Below are 24,514 nucleotides of genomic sequence, written 5' to 3'. Positions count from 1 at the left end.
TCAGTTGGAGAATAACTGAATGCAATGGAATATTATTGTTCTATATGAGCAGGCCTGGAAAAACTTATGTAAACTGATGCTAAGTGAAGTGAGTAGAACCAAGAGAACATTGTACACAACAACAGCAAGATTATGTGATGATCAGTTCTGATGTACATGGCTCTTTTCAACAATGAGGTGATTGAAGGCAGTTCCAATAAGCTTGTGACAGAGAGCACATCCAGAGAGAGAACTATGGAGACTGAATGTGGATCAAAGCATAGGATTTTCACTTTTATTTTTAGTAGCAGTGGTATGTTTGTTTGCTTGTTTTTTCTCATGTTTTTCCCCTTTTGATCTGGTTTTTCTTGTGCAGCATAACAAATATAAAAATATGTTTAGAAAAATTGTACTAGTTTAACTCATAGTGAATTACTTGCTCTCTAGGGGAAGGGAGGAAGAGGGAGGAAAAATTGAACACAAGATTTTACAAAAGTGAATGTTGAAAACTATCTTTGCATGTTATTTGGAAAAATAAAATGCTATTATTATTATTATTATTTAAAAATAAAATAAGATAGGGAAAAAAGTGCTATTTTTGTCTTCAAATAACTGATTGAAATGTAGATGAGCTTAATACAAAGAATAGTTTCCTGAGGAACTCTACTTAAGGGTTTTTATTCAGATTTTCTATATAAATAGAAGGAAATTTTCACAGTACAAAAATGAATAGAAATTCACTTTTACTTATTATGATTATATAAATATTTATTAAGTATCTTCTATTATGGTAATGATGATGATAGCTAACATTTATATAGCACTGAGTATGTACTATGATTTATCTTAGCACTTTTTTCAAATATCTTGTATGATTGATTTTCATAGCAACTCAGGGAAACTGGGGCTATTATTATTTTTAATAAAATTTTTCCCATTTTATAGTTGAGGAATTATAGTTATAGAGGCAGAGGTTAAGTAGTTTAAGAGGTCATGTAAGGGTCACAGGTGAAATTTGAACTCAGATCTTCCTGACACCTCACCCAGGATTCTATTGTTATACCACCGAGCTGTCTTGGGTGAGGCCCTATGATGAGTACCATGGGAATATAAAGATAAGTATCAAATTAGCAACTCATTATAAAAGCTCACAATGGTTTTTTTTGGGGGGGAGGGAGGTCAAAGGGAATAAAACACATCCATAGGAAAACATAATCACAATCCATAGTAATATATTTGGAGGACATAGGGCAGGTGACCTGCGATTTCATCACAGCTAACTCTCAGCATAGTTATTCCCACCATGGATTCAGATTAATAACTAGTTTTAAACAGAGCCTTAGACAGTTTCTTGGGACACGTGTACCCATAACTGACTTGCCCATAATGATATAAGTAAGTGATCTGTGACAAGGAAAATTTGAGCCTTCATCTTCCTGAGTTCTTTATTGGTACTGATTTCATATGGCATGTTACCTCTTATGTAATAAGAGCAATTAATGCTTTGTGCTAAATAAATTGTATGGACAATGATTTTATATTTGTGAACTAGTGTGGTCTGGGAAAGCTTAATACAAGATCTGAGTGTTGAAGTAAGATTTAAATTGTGAGATTGCTTATAGTAAAATGTATCGATATCAAGCTAAAATAATGCTAATTGTGAAATATTTCTGATTGTTTCAATTCAATAGCCCAATAACCAATGATTTAGATCCTAATACTTGTGAGGAAGGTCTGTGCTTAGTTTTGTGTTAATTGGTCTAGTGAAGGTGAAAAAAGAATCCTGCCAAGAGTCCTTATACATTTAGTCACAAAAAGACTAAAATCCATGTTCTTGAACTCCGTTATTTGAAGTTCCCTTTATCAATAAGTTCTTAAATCCTTTTGCTTTAAATCCTTCAAATTTGTTCCTACAAATAGAAAGCCAAGAAATGTTTGATGAAGAGACTGTATATTATGTTGGCCATTTAAGTAAAAAATGAGAATGTATAAGAAAATATTGTTCAAATGAATTAACATATGTCAAGCACTTTGTAAACCTTAAAGTCCAATAAATGCTCCCTATTATAATTCCTAAATAAGTTTATTTTATATATTTTTTCAAGGATGTACAAGTGATGGTATTCTCTTACAAATAAAGATTAAGCAGAGTCATATGTACCACAGTGATACTTTGTACTTTAATCACAGCCCTGCTATCTCACAAATCTAATGTCATTGAATCCACGAGAGGTCTGCTCAAAAGAGGATAAATGAATTGTAACTCCTTTTACCTCCAACATACACATACTTCTAGAAAAATCAATCCTTAAAATATATTTCCTATTTATGACAGGTCAACAATATCATCTTTGTATACAAAATACAGCTTTGAGTCATTTTTCAGTCATGTCAGATTCTTTTAGGGTTTTCTTGGCAAAAATAATGGAGTGGTTTGCTGTCACCTTTTTAGGTCATTTTACAAATAAGTAAACTGAGGCAAATAGAGTTAAGTGACTTGTCCAGAGTCACACAACTAAATATCTGAGGCTGGATTTGAACTTGTCTTCCTGACTGTAGATCTAGGTCCATTGTATCAATTAGCTGATCTTCAATATAAAATTAATAAATCCGTTTGCCTATAGTCTTGTATGAGAGCTAGTCATGGAGTCAGGAGAAGATGGGTCCGAGTCCTCCCTCTGCCACATACTGGCTGTTTGAATCTTGAAAAGTTATTTAAACTTTTAGTAACCCGGACAAGTCTATCAAACTGTATGAAGATGCCGATCTGCATGTGTTCCTCATTGAACAGTCCTTAAATCAGTGTTCCAGCACTCCTTGCATCACACTACAGCTCAGCAGCTGGGGTCTAGTCTGCTGGTGATGAATAAGCCATTCCAAACTACACTAGTCCTAGGATTAGACATACAGACATTTTCCAGGTTTGCACCTGGGCTCTGGAACTTGATGGGACGTGTCATCATTTGCACAGGCATTGTCTTTGAGAGCCTCCACTGCATAAAGAAGCATCTATGGAGGACCTCAGGGGAGAATTATATAATTGGAATGAAAATAATGCAGGCATTTAAAATGCAATCGAGTTGAATTGTTTAGAAAATGGAAAACAGGAAAACAAATTTAGTTGAGTTAAAGTAACAGCTATCTATTTTCCAACAGCTGAAGCAGGCATCTTATCCTGGTCAGGGAGTCCTTCCCTGAGTTACTTCTAAATTATTTTTACTTGATAGCAATCATCTTAAAGGTGGCTTGGTGACATAGTGGGTAGAGTGTAGGGCCTTGAATCAGGAAGATCTGAATGAAAATGTAGCCTCAAGATAATTAATAACTGTGTGACCCTGGGCAAGGCACTTAACTCTTCATGTATCAATTTTCTCATCAGTAAAGTGAGCTGGAAAAAGAAATGACATACTACTCCAGTATCTTTGCCAAAAAAAAAAAAAAAAAAATCAAAAGGAGGCCAAAAAGAGTCAGATATGACTGAAACCACTGAACAACCAAATCATCTTAGAGGACTTGGACTTCTACCAAAAAAGGGTGCTGAAACATTGAATGTTAAAGTTGAAATGACTTGGAGGAAGATCAGTATTACATTAGCTAGCTATGTGATAATGGTCAAATTGGTCCCCTCTCTCTAAGTCTCCATTTCCCCTAGAATATGCAAGCTGGACAAAAAAATATAACAATACTTCATTTTTTTCCATAGCATTTTTGGGCTTGTAAAAAGTTTTATTATCTGATTTGATACAACAGTTTTGTGATGTAGGAGCTATTATTAGCCCCATTTTACAGATAAGGTAAATGACATTCAGTATCTAGTCCAGAGTCACAAACTACAAAGTTTGAATAATTTGAAGTCAAATCTTCGTTAAGTCCAATTTTCTGTCTACTACTATACCACAATGTGTCAAGAGATAGTCCTTAGAATCTTTGGGGTTTTTTTGTTGTTGTTTATTTATTTGTTTTTTGTCTTGTTTTATTTTTAGCATTGGATTTTTTGAAAGAATAAATTTCAAAGAAAAAAATGCAATTTTTTCATGAGAAAATAACTCACCTTTATATGATCTTTTTAAGATTTACAAAACATTCTACATGCATATATCATTAGATTCTCATAACAGCTTTTTGAAGAATATACTTTAGATGATAATATTCCTTTTTCACAGAAGAAACAAAATCTGAATTACATATTCATTGTATTCAAGTCCAGATAATTCACTCTAAGTATCTATACACATGAAATGAGGATAATGTATGTATGTATACATACTCATATAACAGAGATCTGTATACATACAAATATATATAAGTATATAATTTCAAGAAGTAATTTTGTCTAGTTTGAATTATTAGTGAACCATTTTAATAGTTCATTCACAAGAAACATATTTATCTTTTATCTAAATATTTCTCAGCAATTATTTTTATACTACCTTCTTCCCCATATTACTTCTTAATAATGGTTTAAAAATCTCTAATGTGCTATGTAGATACTGACATAGCCTAAATAGTGATATTGTGAAGGAGAACCACTATATATTTGTGTTTTTGTATTGATAAAATTAAGAAAACAATATAATAGCTTCCAAATGGTAGATGTTCGTAGAGATTACTAGAAAAAGTAAAATATACAACTCCTACCTTCAGCTGCAAACAAATCAAAATTTAAAAAAAAAAACTCTTGGAGATTATTGAGTTCACATAATTCCTAGTTTCTTTTCTAATCCATCTAGCTATCTGTACTCAATTCATTTGTTGTTATTGTTATCGATTATTTTAATGATTACACAAACCATGTCAACATAAAAATTATAGAACCAAAGGAAAAAAGCTAGTACAATTCATCAACTTTTTATGGAAAAAAAACCAATAGCACATTTCTATAGTATTTTATAATTTACAAAGTACTTTATTCACAACAAGGATAACTAATACAAACACTTGTATTGTTTCCATTTTGCAGATCATAACATTGAGGCATAGGGAATGTAATTATCAGAACCAGAACTCAAACCTGAATCCTCTCCTTCTACTAGATTGCCTATGTTAATAGTAATTTTAAGGGCTATCAAGTTCTCCGTTTAAAATTGTTCATTAAAAAAGCACTAGGCTAGGAACTGAGCAATTCCCACAATTTAAATCTCTAAATTCCTTGCTCATTGTTAGCATTATCTTAAGGTAAAATAATCCAACTTTGTTTCGTTTTTTTAAATGATTATCACCTAACATAGGAAACATTACTTCCTTTTTCTCTCAAACTATAACAGTTCTCATTTTATTAAACTGCCAAATATACATGTAAAATAACATCTGTGTGGAGTCATTGGTGAAAAATTTCTACCTGTTTTGATCACAAGTTGTCATCTCCAATGTCATCTGACAAAGTATTTGAATGCCTGTTTCAGATTTAGTGCTCGAAACCTCAGGATGGGGCTTTTCTCGAGGTACCAAACAGCAGTCTTGACAGCTTCAGACAAAGTGTCTATTTGGCAACATGTTCTTGAAATCTGCTAAAAGTTTAGTGATTAATTTCATCCCTTCCAAATTCTGTTTGCCAATTTGAACTATCATGGTTCTTTTTTTTTCTCCAATGTAGACTCATTCTTTCAATTTTTTCGAGTACCTTCTTTCACCCAATGTAAATTATTCTGAATGAAATATGAATGATGTTGCATGCAAGAATTTGACCATCTACCCATCCACAATGTGCCAATAATTGTTTTATATTATGTTGTCTACGGGCCAAAATAAGCTTAAGTTTTAGTGACAAACAATGTGTAACAGTATTGAAGTGTGTTAATCCTAATTAATGTTGGGGTTTTAAAGTTGGACATATAAGACTCTTTTGAGTAACTTGGCTTAAAACTTGTGTCAACATCCTAAAATTTCCTAGATTAAAAAAAACTGTCCAATTTTTCCATTCTTTCAATTTTAATATCTGCTTATATTTTGGCATTTTTAGAAAAGACAACATAGATCTTTTTTTTAAATGATGATATGGGGTAAATTTTCTCATAGCAGTTTTCTTCATCTTTCAGACTTAAAATTCTAATTGGAATCACATATATTTATTTATATGTCTTATGCTTTAATAGGTTATATATTCCCTGAATTTGAGAACCATATAATTTTTTTTTCATTTTTGTGGCCTGAATTTTAGAATAATTTTTTGTAGGTACTCAACAAAGTTTTCTTAACTTAAGTTTAGTTAAAAATGGATAAAATGTAAGGAACAAGAAATATTCTAAGTTATCAACTTATTACAAAGTTATAGAGGGCATTTAGAATATATGAAAAATTATTCTTCACAGAGAGGACTTTTTTAAATTTGAAGACAGAAATTACTTTTCTTTGACACTTTTATGGATCTGTTAATTCATTGGCATGAGTATTCATTCTATTAATACAGATTGCAAATTATCTCATGTAATTCTTGTTCATGTTCTTCTATAGGATCATTTTGTATGTTCAAATCTTTTTTTTTTTTTGATTCTTTTAATATTTTTGGGACTTCCAATTCAATATTTGGCCTGTTATTTCTCACTCTCACCAAATAAATGACTGACTGCTTTCCTTTCTATTATTATATATCTTTGAGGATTTCTTTTATCCCATTTCTAACGCACAAATCTTTTAGGATATTTAAATAAATTACTGCCTATTGGCAAAAATGTTTATAAAAATAATTTGCATACAATATAACTGTAGCCTAATTCAGATGAAAAATTATGATGTCTGGCTTTGGCAGCCTTCCCATGTTAATTTTGTAGGTAATTTTATCTTAGTTTATCTCCCACAGATGATTTTTTTCATTTAGGGTACCAATTATGTACCTCTTATGATAGATTTCATTTGTGTCTGACCAATAGCCATGGTACATTTTAGTAATGGTGGATTCATTTTCATAATTATCCCCTTCATGGGGAATTATGTTGCAGACTTTGCTATCTTGGTCATCTTTTATAGTTCTTACTTTGCTTGTTTCTGGACATCAAGAAAAAAAAAAAATATCTACCTGAAAGATTATGTGTAACTTTTTTTCACTTGTCCATTCACAGATGTCATCCACACTGTGGGACCCATAGCCAGGGGTCACATCAATGATTCCCATAAAGAAGACCTTGCAAATTGCTACAAATCTTCTCTGAAGTTGGCAAAAGAAAATAACATCAGATCAATTGTAAGTACGATACATATAAATTTATCTTTTTCTTACTATTAATCTCTGTCATTTGAAAACAGATTTCACAAAAAAGATGATATAAACCTATTCCCAAAAATTCCAGCAAATAATTTTAAGGATTTCAGTAGGTCATTAATACTTCTTCCTACTGTATTTCAAAAAGTTTATATGACATGAATATGGCATTAATAATTATGAGTGGTAAGAAATTTCTCTTTCTTCTTTGACAACTTTTGAACAGAAAATATGAAGAAATACAGACTGCTAAACAAAGGGATAAGAAAGAAAAGAATTAAAGAGAAAGTGAGAGCAATGTACATAACATATATTGTATTTCTTACCTAGGCTTTCTCTTGTAGATATATTAAACAGTTCCCCAGATCATAAGATCATGGCTTAAAGCTTAAAAGGATTTCAGAACTTGTTAAGTCCAGCCTCTCATTTTACCGATAACCTAAGACCAATAGAGTTTATATGTCTTTCATAAGGTCACACAAGTTGTAATGGACAGAGGAAGGATTTGGATCCAGGTCTTCTGATTCCAAATCTTGTGTTTTTTCCTTGTACCGTGCTATTTTTTGTCCATTTGTTCAAATTCACTTAAAGAAAAATCAGCCCCAATTTTTTTTTTTTAATGTTAAATTGGTAATTTATAGTTTTAGTCACTGTAGGTAGGTAAAAGTCCCAGTCCTCTCATGGTCCAGCAGGTTCTCAGAGTGTTGAGAGCTGAGAAAACATAGAGTGATTCTATGTAGCTTCCTAGGCATGGATCAGTCCTAACTGACTTGTTAGATAGATGTCACCAGTTCTAAAAAATGCCTCTTGGGGAGAAAATATATGTATATATGATTTTTCTTAATACCCTGTCCAATGCCTAACTATGCATTTTGTTTGAAAATATTACTGGGAAGGGAGCATTATAAAAAATGATTGTATAATTCACAAACCCTTAAATTATTTCACATAGATTATAACCTTGATAAAACTGAAAAACAAAAAGATCCCTATGCTTAACTTTTTAGATTTAGCTAATTAGTTTTTTTTTTATTTTAGTGTCATGATTTTTATTTTTTTTATTTTATTTTTTTTTATCTAATAGCCTTTTATTTACAGGTTATATGCATGGGTAACTTTACAGCATTAACAATTGCCAAGCCTCTTGTTCCAATTTTTCACCTCTTTCCCCACACCCCCTCCCCCAGATGGCAGGATGACCAGTAGATGTTAAATACATTAAAATATAAATTAGATACACAATAAGTATACATGACCAAAACATTATTTTGCTGTATAAAAAGAATCAGACTCTGAAATATTGTACAATTTAGCTAACTAGTTTTAAAAAAAGTTCAGATTACTTAAAAATTCAGAGCCAAATTTTTTTTTTTATTTATATTGTAAGGATTATTATTGTTCCTTGGTCTTATAAACTTGAAACCAAGCCAGAAGTTTCTGTTAAAGTCACAAGTTTGATGAACAATGTACTCTGTATAGGTGAATTTCATTTAAAAGTGAATTTTCCAAAGTAATCTTGTTATATTTTTCAAATTCCTTGTCTAAAAATATGAAAACTTTGTGCAAATCAAGTATACAGATCATTTTTACATTTGGATTATTACTACAAAAATACCTGGATTTTCAGTTTCACCATCTGGCTTTTTCAATTTACTCTTTTCAAAGGGATCAATTTATATAATTATAATTTATCCTCAGTCTAAAGGGAAAAATAAACCCTAGAGAGCTGCAGTTCACATAGAAAAGAGAAATGACTCCAAATGACTGAACCACTGATCCGATGGGTAAATTGGTCCTCCCCAAGAAAACATAGAAAATGAAAAGAGGTATGTGCACCCCAGAAGTAATTAAGGTATTGTCAATATGGGCTATTGACTAAAAAGCAAAAGGCTGAAATACTTGGAAAGATGGAGATATACACAAATCTCCGAGTCTGCCTAATGTGGATCTCACGGCCTTAAGAGAATTAACTAATGAATTCACTCCACCACTGGCAATTAGTTTTTAAACACCATGAAAAGACAAGAGGATATCAGAGAATTGGGATAGAATAAATAGGTCTGTTCAACTTAAAGGGCAAAATGAACAGCCTTGTGTATGAGGCAGAAACCTACCCAAAATAATCATTGCTATTGGCATAACATCAACCTTTGTGTCATGGAAATGTTCCAAAAAGATAAGATGTGAAAGCACATGATAAGTGACCTTACTTTGGGGGATGCGGATATCCCTGAGGGATCATGTACATCATAAACAGGTTCAGTCTGATTTCACATCTCCTTTAACGGTTTATGTTTAGAAAGAAAGAGTAAACAGGACATTAATGGACTTTGCAGACAGTGACCAATTACTACTTTTTCCACATAGTTAAAGTAGAAAACCACTCACAGAGATGGGAAATGTGGCAACAATTTAATTTTTTCATGTACCTCATTATGTTTTAGAAACAATTAATCTCTGGTTAGGCAGCTAGGTGGCTCACGGGACAGAGTGCCAGGTCTGGAGTCAGAAAAATTTAACTTCTTGAATTCAAATTGAACCTCAGATACTCTCTAGCCATGTGATCCTAGGCAAGTCACTTAACCCTGTTTGCCTCCATTTCCCCAATCTCAAAATGAGCTAGAAGAGGAAATAGAAAACCACTTCATAACCCCCTTTGGGGGTTATGATGGATTAGACATGATTGATAAAATAACTAAACAACAGGTTATTCTCTGGCAATGCAGAAATAATCCATTTTCCCCCTCAAAGAACCTACATTCTTTTTTTTTTTAAACTATGAATGACAGCTATTTTTTTTAAGCTTTTTATTTTCAAAACATATTCATAAAGAGTTTTAAACATTCACCCTTGCAAAACTTTGTGAAGGAATGTACATTCTACTAAGAAACTCAGGGAAGAAAATATGAAAGAATTGAGAAAGTTCTAGGTAGGAGATATGGCAAAGTTATAGAAACCAAAAATGGAATATTGAGTTTGAAGAACAGAAAATGGAATCATTTATTTGGAATATAATGTCAATTAATGGGATTGGGGGGGAGTCATACATAAAATCTGGAGAGGTAGGCTACAACAAGATTTTAAAATGTTTTATATGGCAATATGAGAAATTTGCATAGTACCTGAAGGACAATAGGAAAAATAGTAGAATTCATAATCAGACTTGTACTTTGGAGAAATTATTTTTACAATAGGAGAGAGATAGAATGGGGAGAAGAGGAGGTGAAAGGAAAATGAATAAGCTGAGATGAATGACCTAGAGTAGATGGTAACTGTCACTTTTATTTAACTGATCTAAAACATTATGAGTCAAGAATTCTCATTCTTCTTACATGGTTTTCTACTTGGTGAAATGCACCCTATACTAGCCCTACATGTGTAATAATAATAAGATATTTACCCCATCATTAAAAGTTCTTTTCTCTCCAGTATCCAGTTGTGTATTTGGTTAATGATTCCTAGTTATAAAAGAAGAATAGGTTTATTTGAATGATATTCATTATTACATCATGACAAAACTACTTTTGAGTTGCTTTTTGTCCTTCAGAATCAATTTAAATATGATGATAACTCGATAGAAAAGAAAGAATGATTGGCCTTGGATTCAGGGTATATGGATTCAAGTTTTCTTCTGATATCTGTTAGTTAAAGAAGTCATTCCATTTCTCTGTCTTTATGTTCTCATTTATAAACTCAGAAGAGTAATATTCATATTACCAATGCCAGAGAAAGATTATGAGTTAGTATTTTGTAAACTTTAATGAAGCATTGTTAATTTCAGTTATATTAATAATATTATTTCATAATATCCTTCTATCAATACTAAGATCTAGAAATGCATCATAGTATGAGAAAGAACATGAGGACTAAGATTCAGAAGACCTGAGTTAGTCTAGAACAAGCTAGTTTTATTACTTTAGGCAAATCATTTAATTTTCCTGGTCCTCAGTTTTTCCTAGGTGATGCCTATGGCTCCTTCCAGCTCTAATATTCTGTGTTTTTATTTTAAGATGTTATTGAGATTTTTTTCCTACTCTAAAACATATTCCTAAATTATTTCCTTTATTCCATCAATGGAGTAAATAACCTTAAATTGTTGTTTTATATTCTCCTTTGTGTTTCTTTTTTTTAAAGTAAGACATATTTTGCTTTAAAGATTTAAAGAGAGGATCCATGATATAATGAATAAAACACTTGACCTGGAACCAGGAAAACCAGAGTTCAATTCTCATTTATGACATTTATTAGCTCTGTGCAACCCTAGGAAAGTTATTCTCTCTTTCTGAGTCTTAATTAATTATTATCTGTAAAGTATGGATAGTGATGCCTATAACATATAAAATGAGTTAAGGTTTTTATTGCTTTGCAAACTTTAAGTGCTATAAACATGCTACCAATCATTACCATCGTCATCATCATCATCATCATAACTATTTTATGTTGTTGTTAGGCTTAAATGAGATAAGGTATGTAAAGACATTTTTAAGCACTATATATTTGCCAAATGTGAACATCTTAAGAAGCAAAGTAGAAAATTAATCAGTTGTTTTATTTGTCTAATAAAAATTGCAATTAATTTACCAATATAGAGCCTATGATTTACAGAGTGAACATTCATGTGCTATTAAACTATTTATAATCTCACCAAATTGTGTGTATACATATTATAGCTTTGATATTTGTACGTACAAATCAAAAAGATAATTTAACAAATTAACAAAAGTAACAAATTCATACTATAGGCAAGATACTGTGTTTGATACTGCAGCTTAAATAAAGACAATTAAATATTATTTCTTCTTTCAAGGAATTTATATTTTGGGTGCCAGTGACAGTGTTAGTAAATCAGCATAAAAATAGATGTAAGTAGTCTAAGGAAAGTCTATTTTGTCATCGAGTTTGGGAGATCAGTAAATTCTTCATGGAAGAGATATTCCAGCAAAGATGAAAAAGACCTTAAGAAATTGATACATAGTGAGCCAGAAAGTAGAAGAGATGAACAAAGAAAGAGGTCATTCTCGATGGATTTTCACAGTGATATAGAATGATAAGCAAAATGTGAAGAGCTCTGGTTCAGAAGTCAGATGACCTAGGGTCACCATCTAGTTTTGATACCCTCAAGCTCACTTTTTTTTCTCCTGAAAGCTAGGAAGTAGAACTGTGCTATCAAACCAAATAGAAAAACAAAGCCACTAAACTATAATCTACAGACCACGTGTTTATTAAAAAAAACAAAAAAAACAAAAAAACAAAAAAACCATGTAATAAGATTACCTATGTCCTATTGTATTTTTTATATTTTTATATTTAAATTCTGAAATCACACTCAAATCGCATTAAGGAGTGTTGTAGTTTGCATTTTTTACACATCTGGATTAGAACATTTCATTATTATTAAACATGAAGTTAGATTGTCAGAGTTGCTGCCACAGAGTTGGGCAAAATAGCTCCTAATTATTGTTTTAATTTCTTTTTTCAATGGTGGTTAAGTTCACCCTGTTCAAGTTTGATGCTGTTGATTTGGTTTTTTTCTTTCCTTTTTCTGATCAAATTAACCAAAAGTTTATTTTGTTATTTTTTTCATTAAATCAACTCTTTTATTAGTTCAATAGGTGTTTTTTTTTTTTTTTTTTTTTTTGTTTCTCTTTTATTAATCTCTCCTTGGAGTTTCAAAATTTCTATTGGGGTATTTAATTGGGGGGGGGTAATTTGTTTTTCTTCTAGCTTTTTTAGTTGCATGCCTAATTCATTGATCTCCTCCTTCTCTATTTTATTTATGTAGCTATTTAGAGATAAAATTTCCCCTAAGAACTACTTTGACCATAGATTTTGGTTATGTTGTCTTATTATTATCTTTCTCTTAGATAAAATTATGGATTTTTTTGTGATTTATTGTTTGACCTACTCATTCTTTAGAATTAGATTATTTAATTTCCAGTTGGTTTTTAGTCTCTCTTTCTCTGCCCCATTATTGAATATAATTTTTATTGCATTGTAGTCTGAAAGAAAAGCACTTACTATTTCTGCCTACATTTTATTGTGTGGTTTTTATGCCCTAATACATGGTCAATTTTTGTGTAGGTGCCATGCTTTCCATCCCTATTCAATTTTCTCCAGAGTTCTATCATATTTAGGTTTCCCAGGATCCTATTAACCTCCCTCCTTTCTTTCTTGTTTATTTTGTAGTTAGATTTGTCTGATTCTGAGAGGGGAAGGTTGAGATCCCCCACTAGAATAGTTTTGCTGTCTATTTCTTCCTGTATCTGGCTTAAAATCTTCTCTAGAAATTTGTCTGCTCTACCACTTGGTGCATACACATTTTATATTGATACTACTTCATTATTTATGGTATTCTTCATCAAGGTGTATTTTCCTTGCTTATCTCTTTTAATAAGATCTACTTTTGCTTTAACTGATATCAGAATTGCTACCCCTGCTTTTTTTTTTTTTTCTGTTCCAGCCTTTTACTTTTATTCTATATGTGTCTTTCTGTGTCAAATGTGTTCTTGTAAACAACATATTGTAGGATTCTGTTTTTTAATCCACTCTGCTATTTGCTTCCATTTTATGGGAGAGTTCATCCCATTCACATTAAGAGTTATAATTATCAACTCTGTATTTCCCTTCATCCTATTTTGTCTCATGCATATTTTTGTTCTCTTTCTACTCTTCACTTAGTTACGTATTTTTTTAATCTACCTCACACACTATTTTATTTCCTATCATCCCTCCCCCCTTCTCTTACTAGTGTTTTTTTAAACCACTACCTTATCTCCTTTCACCCCTTCCCCCTTCTTTTACCTTTTTTCCTAGTGTTTCTGTCTTCCCTTCTATCCTATTTTTCCCCTTTTTCTCCTACTTCTTTATAGGATTAGATAAATTTCTATATCTAAATGAATAAACTGAATGATTAAGTTATTCCCTTTTAGAGCCAAAACTGATAAGATCAAATTTCAGATAATCCTCACCCTTTTCTCGGATTGTAATAGGTCTGTTGAACTTTTTGGTATGAACTAATTGTCCCATTATATCTCCCCTTTCCTATTTTTCCAGTGCAGACATTTTCCTACCCCTTAATGTCTTTTTTTTTTTTTTTTTTTTTTGATGTCATCACATCAGGGTCCATTAACAGCCACACCTCAGTCCATATGAAGCCCCCCTTTGTCTGCCGCAGTGACAGATACAGTTTTCAAGAGTTTCAGATATCCTTTTCCCATCTAGGGATGTAAACCTCTTAACCTTTAAATAATATATATTTTTTTCCATTTAACTTTCCATGATTCTCTTGAGTCTTGTATTAATAGATTCAATTTTTTGTTTAGTTCTGTTTTTTTCAGTAGAAATGATTGAAAATCTCTTATTTTCAGTGAAAATTTTCACTGAAACTGCTTCTTCTCCCCTGAAAGATGACACTGAATCCCGCTGGGTTATTAATTCTTGGTTATAATCCCAGGTTCTTTGCCTTCCAGAATATGGTATTACAGGTCCTCCCAATCTTTTATTGTAGAAGCTGCCAAATTCTGGGTAATCCTGACTGTTGCTCCTTGATGCTTGAATTGTTTTTGTCTAGCAGCTTTCAGTATTTTTTCCTTGAGATTATAGTCTTGGAGTTTCACAGCAATGCTCCTTGGGGTTTTTCTTGTGGGATCTCTTTCCAGAAGTGATGGATGGATTCTTTCAATGAGTATTTCCCCCTTAACATGAGTATTTCTAGAATGTTGGGGCAGTTTTCCTTAATGATCTCTTGTAGAATGCTATCCAGGCTTCCTTTTTTTGGTCAGGGCCTTCTCCTAGGCCAGTAATTTTTAAATTGTCTCTCCTGGATCTATTTTCCAGGCCTGCTGTTTTGCCAATGAGCTATTTCTCATTTTCTTCCATTTTTTTCATTCTTTTTAGTTAGACTGATTCTTGCTGCCTTACAAAGTCATTAGCTTCTATTTGTTCTATTCTAGTTTTTAATGTGTGATTTTCTTTGGGTTTTTTTTTTTTTTGTATCTCTTTTTCCATGTGGTTCATTCTACTGTTTGAGGAACTGTTTTCTGCAGATAATTTTTTCCCTTCCATTTCCAAGCTTCTGACTCTCTCACGCCTGCCTCATTTCTTTTCTCATTTTGTTTTTCATCTCGCTCTCTTCTTTGCCTTTTAAAGCCTTTTATGAGCACTTCAGAAGCCTCTTTGGACTGCAGACCAATTCATGTCACTCTTTGAGATTTCCTCTGTGCGCATTTGTCACCATAGTAGCTTCTTAGGGTCAGGATTCTTTTCTATTTCTTGTTCCCCTTTCCCTTTCTTTTGGTATCTCCCTTTTTTTACTTTTAAGGTGTAGCTCTGCTCCTGGGGTATAGAGGGCACTGTCCCAAGCTTCCTGGGCAGCTCTGAGCCCCAGCTTTGAGTACAGGCTGTGGATTTACATATGATAATTTCTGTACTATCATTGGCTAAGGGAGTTTGCATATGGAAAACCGTTATAAATCCTTACCAGTCAGATTCACATGCCATCAACATACCCAGAACACACACACCCTAGCTCCGAGGTCCTGTTAGAGACATTAAAATGCGGGAAAGAGTGGGAGATGTGGGACTTTTGCAACATTTTAGGACTGCAAAGGAGTAGTAGTAGAAGTTGCAATATGATGTTGAATTGTTTTGCTGAAATATAGGTGTTCATTTGAAGACATAGTCAAGTGAATCTTACTTTCTTATACACATTCCCTACTGAGCACGTTGCCATAGCGATGGGTCCTCAGCCCGAAGTTCTTAAATGCTGCTTTTATTTCATTATCTAAATCTCCATTACAAGGCACATCAATCAACAGACTCACTTGTCTGAATCTTCCCAAGCCTTCCAACCCTCGCCTTTTAATTTGTTTCTTCTTCTCTACCTGCCATGGTACTATTTCCCTTCACAATGCCATATTCTTAATGTTTGAAGTCCACATTGTTTCCATTTCCAATCAGCTACCGCATAATATCGTTTTATCATGCTTTTATCTGTGAGTTTGAAGAGTTTATGTGAAGAAAAAGTGAGAAGACATGAGTTGTGATCTATTTCAGTGGAGTATCTAAGTTCTTAATAGAACCATCTAAGTAATATTTATGTGCTTAATTCTTCAAAGTCCAGATCTTAACAACAGTGACAGATAAAATCTGTCTCCCTTCCTTTCTTCCTTCCTACTCTCTTTCCTTCCTTTTCTTCCTCCTTCTTTCCCTCCCTTTCTTTCACTTCCTTCTTTCCTTTTACTTCTTTCTTTTCTTTTTACTTTCCTTCCTCCCTCCCTCCCTTCCTTTGTTCCTTGCCCCCTTCCTTCCCCTTTTCCTTCCTTCCTTCCATCCTTCATTAAACAAAGCTAACAGTAATGTGCCCATCTAAAAATAGATGCAACATTCTACTTCTGTCACAACCCTACCTCTCTGTTTAAAAACAATTTAACAAAAATTTATTTTCTGTCCTAACTCCCCACACTATTAGTTTAATATCATTGCAGCTTTATTCTTATTTGTGTACATCATATAAAAGTTCCTTGAGAACAGGACTGCTAATTTTTGTCTTCGTGTTCCTGTTGTTTTGCACAAATTAAGAGTTTTGTTAAGGGTTTTTTTAAAACTCAATGTTGGATCTGTTTTGTAATATCTCAGTTTGAACATTGGACTGTTTTCAACATAATAATGGACAGTGTAAACTCATCATCAAACATTTTCTCATTCGAATTAGGTACAAACAGTTTGGTTAGTAAAACAGATATTATCTGGGAAATTCAAACTAAATAATGTAAAGGAATGTATTTATTTTTGAAAGCCCCAAACAGAATGATTTCTCTTTCCTTATTTGAATTTCGTTATGATGATAGACAATTTGAAACAATTTTCCTAAGCAAAATATAGCTTGAGTTTGAGATTTTAAGAACCATACCATATTCATTTGTGTCTTTGTGGATCATCAAATTAAAAATACCTACTATAAGTACTTATGATAAAATATATGGACATTATTAGAATGTAAAAGAGTACATTGCTCTTAGTACTTAATAGGAATCTATTAATTTTATGTGGAATGACTTGCATTATGTTTAATGACAAAAAAAAAATCTACTTCCTTACTTCCTTGTCACGGCAGGGGGACCATGAGTATAAGACATAGCATTTATTGTCAGATTAGGTTGTATTATTGGGTTTTTATTGTTGGGTTTTTTTTTTTTTTTTTTTTTTTTAACAAAACTGCCTTTTTCTCTACTTTTTTTAAAAAAGAAATTGTTACAAAAAATTATTTCTGGCTAAAAAATAGAGAAGGGATACAAATAGAAATGAAAGTGACAATAAAAAAAAGCAAAAGCTATTAATAAAATTCAAAGTAATAAAAAGTTCTCAGAGCAAGTTGTTTCTCAGGATTTAAAAAGTCTTAAGTGACACAAAAGTCAAAGATATTTGATCAAGTAGTGATCGTTATGGAGAAATCTATCTACCTATAAAAAAGTGGGAAAAAAATTTCTTGTTAAGGGATGTAATTTGGCAAATTCTTTTAAATTTAATTTTGTTTAAGATACTATTATCTCTTCAAGAAAAAATTTTATGAAAGTTTGAGTAAGGAGCTTGTTACTCAATCAAAATTAAATAGCACTGTGGGAAAAAAAAAGACATCATTTCTTTGAGGACGTTTTGGAATATTTTGATTAATGTTTTCACATTGTTGACAATTCAAGTAATTTCAACAAATATTTATTAATTCCCTCATTCAGATCATTGAAGAATAAAAAGTTTAGATAAGGTTGCCTTGTGGAGTTTCAACTGAGCAGGGCAATATGGCACATATCTAGCTAGCTTTATTTCACTATAACACATGAGAAATACCTTCGTGGTCCAACTCAATTGTATCTCTATTGTAGAGAAATTTGACTGAGGAGAGAGGAAAACTTTGATTTCAGACTGATTTGGACCTATTCCAAGTTGAAGAACATTTTCAAATTCACATTGGTAGAGGGATTTTTTTTTGTTGTTGTTGTTTAATGGAAATTTCTTTGAATCAGTAAGAATTGACCATGCTATATTGCCCATGTCACTCTTTTTTGAACCTCAATATCTTCATCTGTAAAATGTGGATAAAAATGCTAGTAACATCTCTCAAAGGAATGTCATGAGGAGAAACTGTTCCTTCAAAAGAATGTGAGTTTCTTGAAGGCAAGAAGTATCTTGTCTTTTGATATATACTGCCTAGTAGATTATTTATAAATGTCTGCTTATAGAATACAGACAAGTTTTACAATTACATAACTCTTTTAAGGAAATTGTTGACTCAAAACATGAACTACAGTATTCCAGGAATTTCTAATAGGCCTGAATAACTAGATAATTGAGCATCTAGTTATCATATTAATGTCCCAGAGTTTGGGCTGCAAAATGAATATTTTATCAGCAGGAAAAATTCTCTTACCTAGCTAATGTTCTGATTTACATAGTTTATTCCAAAAACAAACCATTCTTTAGTTTTTGTTCAGTTGTTTTTCAGTCAAATGCAACTCTTTGTTGACTCTATTTGGATTTTCTTGGCAACGGTACTGGAGTGTTCTGATATTTCCTTCTCTTTCTCATTTTACAGACAAGAAAAATGAAGTAAACAGGGTTAAGTGACTTGCTTAGGGTTATATAGCTAGTAAGTATCTGAGGCCAGAGTTGAACTCAGGAAGGTGAATTTTCCTGACTCCCAGTCTTGCACTTTATTATATATTTTATTATTATATTATTACAGAAATAATAATTATTATTATTATTAAGAAAGAAAAAAGATTTAAAGCTCTTGTTTTTTTCCCCCATCTTTTTTGTGGAAATGGATCCCATTATACATAGCCAAACCACATTTTGCCCCCCTTTTTTTATGCACAGAAACCTATAAAAATGTGCCAATAGTAAAATATTTGTCAGGGTACATTTTACAGTTTCATGACCTTTCAAAACAATAAAAGCTGTGGCTTTTATTAATAGAGCCCTAGGTGATTAACCCAATATCATTGTATTGGTTTTCCTTGTTTCTGTGATCTCTGACTATTGAATGAAAGAAAAATGCTATAATATACTCATAGGCTCTAGCAAATAACTAGTCCTAGGAAATAGTAGACCAGTCCTTAAGGAAATGCATCTATAAAGCGTGTGGTGGGTGATCTGTAAAAGCCAAGGTAATAGGTATTCCTGAATAATATATTCTCCTGGTCAGTTTTTTGACATTGATATACCTGTTGATTTCAGAAAGTTTTAAAATGAATATATCAAGAAGAAAGTGACATAAAGTCTTTTCACCTGTTCATTGAGAAGGTAACAATATTTGGAGACTAGAATAGGTAGCCAGAAATGCTTTTCTATATGAGAAGAGTGAGCTTCCCTAGGAGAAACACCTGGAGTCTATGAGAAAGTCTTAACACTGTGCACTGCTTGACCAACTGAGCTCCATAATGAAGGTAGGGCCATATATTATTCATCTCCACTACTTAAAGGGGCTAAAGATGCCATTTTCTGTGCCAGAATGTTATTGACACAGCAAATATGAGCTCTGTTTCACTAGATGTTCAAAGCAAATGGAACCAGATTTCAACAATCCTCTAAGGCTCAATAATGGAGTGCATATTAAGGAGAGATTTGAAAAAAAAACCCAAAAAACTCTGTATTTTGTATTTTGAAAATTCTCATATAATCTTTTGACTGTTGATAACTTAATAAATACTTAAATTCATCCTTGCCCATGGCATACAGGAATTTGGTTGTTCATTCAATGTGAACTATTTGTATTGAGGAATTTTTCAAAGGAAAAATATATAGATATACATATGTATTTTAATATTTTAAACCACATATATTTATATCTAAATGAAAAGGAGAAAATAAAATATGGATTCATCACATTTTAGCCCACTAGAAGAGAGCCTAAGAAATAAGAAATGGAGTAGATTAATGAGAATATTAAAATTTTGGAACAACACATTATGCTAACTAACACCAGTAGGTTTTTATGTCTTCTTTTTGTTTTTATGAGGATGTGTCCATAGGCAATAATTATAGATCCTAAAATGTAAGCAGCATCCACATCAATAAGTAAATCAGTCACAAACATTTACTAAGTGCTTACTATATGGCAGTCCCAGCCAGGACTTTAAAGGATTCTTTCATTTTTAAAACCATTATAATTTATATATTTTAGGTATGAGGGCTTTATCTAATAAACTAGGTATCTATAAAATTTTTCATCATGATGAATTATAGATTTAGATCTTAAACAGAACTAGGAGATTATTTAATTTTGAGATTTTTTTAAGGCAATCAGAGTTAAGTGACTTGCCCAGGATCAGCCAGCTAGTGCCTGAGGCTAGATTTGAACTCAGATCCTCTTGACTCTAGGGCTGGTACTCTATCCATTGTGCCACCCATCTGCCCCCTAGAGATTCTTAACCCTATTTTACCATACAATCCCTTTGGCAATCTTGTGAAGCCTATGAAACTCTTCACAAAATAATGTTTTTAAGTGCTGAAAATAATAATTTAAGAAACCCAAACAGGATTACAAAGAAAACCAATTTTATTAAACTAAGGAGCTGCTGGGAGTGGGAGGTGGGGTTAATCATCCTGCTTGATACACCCTTGAAAGCTGTACATAGACACCTTTACCTAAGCACTTTTGATCAAATCTAACCATTCATTTTTATATATCCCATTTTTAGATGGGATGGGTCATTTGTCCAAGGTTACTGGTGTTTGAAATCAAGTCTTCAACTTCCAATGCTGGCACTTTTATATGAATAAGACTAAATCAAAGGACTCAGGTCACCTTCCCAAAATTTATCTCTAACAAATGTTGGTGCATGCTTCTGCTGAATAAAACCTCCACTTGAGAATTCTCAAAACTTTCTCTTCCCTCAAGTCATTCATATTCCACTCTGCTAAACAAATGTAACATGGCAGCAGATTTTCAATAAAATTAAATGACAATCAATATTTTAGATAAAATGTTATTGCTTTTAAGAAACTGAATGGTTAGTACACTCAAGACTATTATGGTTGATATTTAGAGCAGATTCACTTAGCTAGATTTGTTTGACAGTAAAAGGTTACTGCACAGGTACTTCATTTACTTTTAATACTAACTTTCCTCTTTAAATTTTTTTATTTCTCTAATCCATCTATTTCATTTGGAAAGATGTTTTTGAAAACTCATAAAAGACATTTCAAAACACTATTTTAGAGAACTCATTTTAAAAACAAGCTAAAAGGAACTAAAGTCTTCTATTTCTTATTTTGCATCTTATAGTGTTATAATATAGGGTCATAACACCTAGTTTGGGTATCACGAAATAGGATTCCCACTAGCCAAAAGTGATCTCTCCCTCACAGAGTATTATGTCCGGTTTAGCCCTTTTCCCATCATTCTCTACCTTATTTCATAATTTTTGCTCTAAATTTTCAACCTGCATGATGAAGTGCAAGTTCTTTGAGGGAAAAGATTGTTCCATGTCTCATTTCTAGATCCCCAGCACTTTCCCCACAATAAACAATTTGAATAAAATAGCATTTCTTCAGACTTTACTAATATGCAAAATACTACAGGTGCCAATCTCTACATCCTGAGGATGTAATTATGAGGTGAGACAGTTCCTGCCCTAGTAGCTTACAACTCAACAAAGGGAGACAATATATTTAGGGGAGTGGTAACACAACAGTAACAAGAGATATGACTAATAAAGACCAGATTAAAAATGAGGATAAATGGTCTCAGGTAACTCTGCCTCCTCTAGGGCAAGACTACTAATGTTTTGATTTGCAGAATGGATTAATAACAGCAGGGATGGACTTCAGTATACATGCTACCTTCTCTTAGTCCAGAGACAAAACTCCTTTTTATATTTTCTCACAGAGAAAAACCTTTTTTTTTTTTGTGCCAACGAGGAAATGTAGCAAAAAGTTGGAACCAACAGTCCATACAATTCATCAAGTTTTTAGTCATTCAGAAAACATTTTTCTAGTGGATATGGGAAAATGTTGCTGTTGCTGCTATTCAACTGACATCTGATTGCTTTAGTGAAAACATATATTGTCAAGAAGAGAAGAAATAGGGGAAAAGAATTTTCAGTTGGAAAAAAGGTCTGTGGCTTTTTCTTTTTTTCTTCCTAGACTTAGTTCAACATTTATCTAATTGATACTTTCTGAAGAAGAGTGCATTAGTAATATTAAAGTTATGGTATTATTTCTTCTTTTATCTGAACTTCAAAACAGAGCTTTGTAATAGCAAATTAACATTTTTACCCTTCAATATGACAGTCAGAGATGCTTATGTTTTTGTCTTCAGTTGAATATAATAATTCTCCCAATTTTGATTTGGGGAATTTTTAAATTGCTAAAGGAACAATGTGTTAGTGTCATTTTGTTCTCTCTTATGAAAGTGCAGAGAGATCTTCTACATTAACGTTCAGTACTTTGACGTATTTATGATTTTATCACAATCTATCAATGCCTGCTTATTCTGTTCAGTTCATCTTTGTATCTGCTCAAATACTTTTTATAGGAGAGTTGCCCAGTATGCTAGAGGACTTTTCTATGAATTCTTTTACATAGAATTCATTTCATGGGTGCCATCAGAGTACATAGGATATCATTGGTTTTCTATCACTTTCTCTATGTAGCTAGTCTAAATTTTTGTCTAGTCATATGTCTTTCTGGCAAAATACCTAATACCACTTCTTTTGCACAGTTGTGGTGGTACAAGTACTATTTCTGCAAGTGTCTCTTGATTACTCAGATTTTGTCTGAGTGACCTCATTTCTTCTGAAACAGTTTATAAAGATAAAAAAAAATTGTAAGCATATTTATTTAACATATTCATATAGCTTTATCATATCTGTATAAATCATTACTTGTATCGTCTTTTAAAAATTATATGCCCATAACAATAGCAACAAAATTTTGTATTTATAGAACCAGCAAAAATGGTTACTAATACACTATTCATTCATTGAATAAATATGTATTATGTGCCTTCTAGTAGAGATCATTGCGGTAGGCTCTTTATAGACTACAAAATTTGGATAAATTTAAGTTGCTGTAATCATAATTGGTATTGGACAGAAGCACAAATAACTATAATATTTGATATCTTAATTGATAATAACATTAGAGAAATGTACTTCAAAATACTATTTGTGATCTAAGCTCATTACTTTTGGCAATAACATCAAAACTTCATAGGAGTTGGCATTTCCATTGATATTTTAAAAGATGCATAAGGATTTAATAGGCAACAAAGCCAGAAAAAATATTTCAGGCAGAAGGAATAGAATGGAGAAAGGAAATAAAGTACAAAGTATATATAGAAAACATAGAGTGGTCAAGTTTGATACATAAAATACATAAAAAGGAATGGAACAAAATAAGTTTAGAAAACTAAGACAGCTCTCTACTACGAAGGGCCTTGAATATTGGGCAAAAGAGCAGTCATTTTATTTGAACTTTACCTAGTAGGCAATAGGAAATCATTGGAAATTCTTGGATAGACTCATCTAACCATATCTATATATGTCTATGATGGCAAGCTCAAGGGAAAGGATGAATTGAAGGGAGGAGAGAGCAGTTACAGAAAGACCTACTAAGAGGCCATTCTTGGTCTGCAGAAATGGTCTGTTGTAGAGCAGTGACAATGATAATAGAGGAGAGATGAAAGGGAGAGATGTTGCTGAGATAGAAATGACAGGAGTTAGTAATTGATTAGATGTGAGGTGTGAGGAGGAGGGAAGAGTCAAAGAGAAGTTGAAGAAGAGAAGACAGAGTGAATGGTAGTGTTACTAACAGGGGAAGAACATTCAGAAAGGAAGCAGGTGGAAATGGAAAGATAATAAATTCATCTCAGCACAGGCACATCTCATTGCTATAAGCAGCCCAGAGAAATGTTCCATAAATTCAACATAATATAATGGTTACTATGATATATAATGGTTACTAGGGGAAGAAATAAACATCTAAAACATGTGATTCAGTGTTTGTTTTATCACTTGATTTGTTTATCATATTTCAGCAGTCTTAGATAAATAATTGATTCAAGAAGCAATCTCAAAATATGGCATTAGCTGAACTAGTGTGGAGTTTTGTTTTGATTTTCCACATGTAACAATACATAGTGCACTGTTAAAGATTCTGACATCTTACATCAACATTCTTCTATTGTCTTAGTAAAGAAAATACTTTCAATCTAATTCCTATGACAGGTGAAGGCAATGTTACATTGGAAATGTCTTCACTTTATTTTCATTATAGAAAATGTCAAGGATTTACTTGGAGGACAAGGTGTTTTCATTTTTATTGGTTCCACTCACAGAA

At 32.3% G+C, this 24,514-nt stretch overlaps 1 protein-coding gene across 2 annotated transcripts in view; it reads left to right on the top strand.

Moving 5' to 3' along the window:
* Positions 1-24,514, top strand: part of MACROD2 (mono-ADP ribosylhydrolase 2) — a 2,094,477-nt gene that overhangs the window by 1,134,866 nt on the left and 935,097 nt on the right. For both annotated transcript variants that reach the window (XM_031949176.1, XM_031949177.1), the window contains exon 6: positions 7,035-7,156. In XM_031949176.1, coding sequence (XP_031805036.1) covers positions 7,035-7,156 — 122 coding nt within the window. The remainder of the gene's footprint in view (positions 1-7,034; positions 7,157-24,514) is intronic.

Source organism: Sarcophilus harrisii, chromosome 2 (assembly GCF_902635505.1).
Source record: "Sarcophilus harrisii chromosome 2, mSarHar1.11, whole genome shotgun sequence".
Classification (NCBI taxonomy): Eukaryota; Metazoa; Chordata; class Mammalia; order Dasyuromorphia; family Dasyuridae; genus Sarcophilus; species Sarcophilus harrisii.
This window is presented reverse-complemented; position numbering and strand designations above follow the sequence as displayed.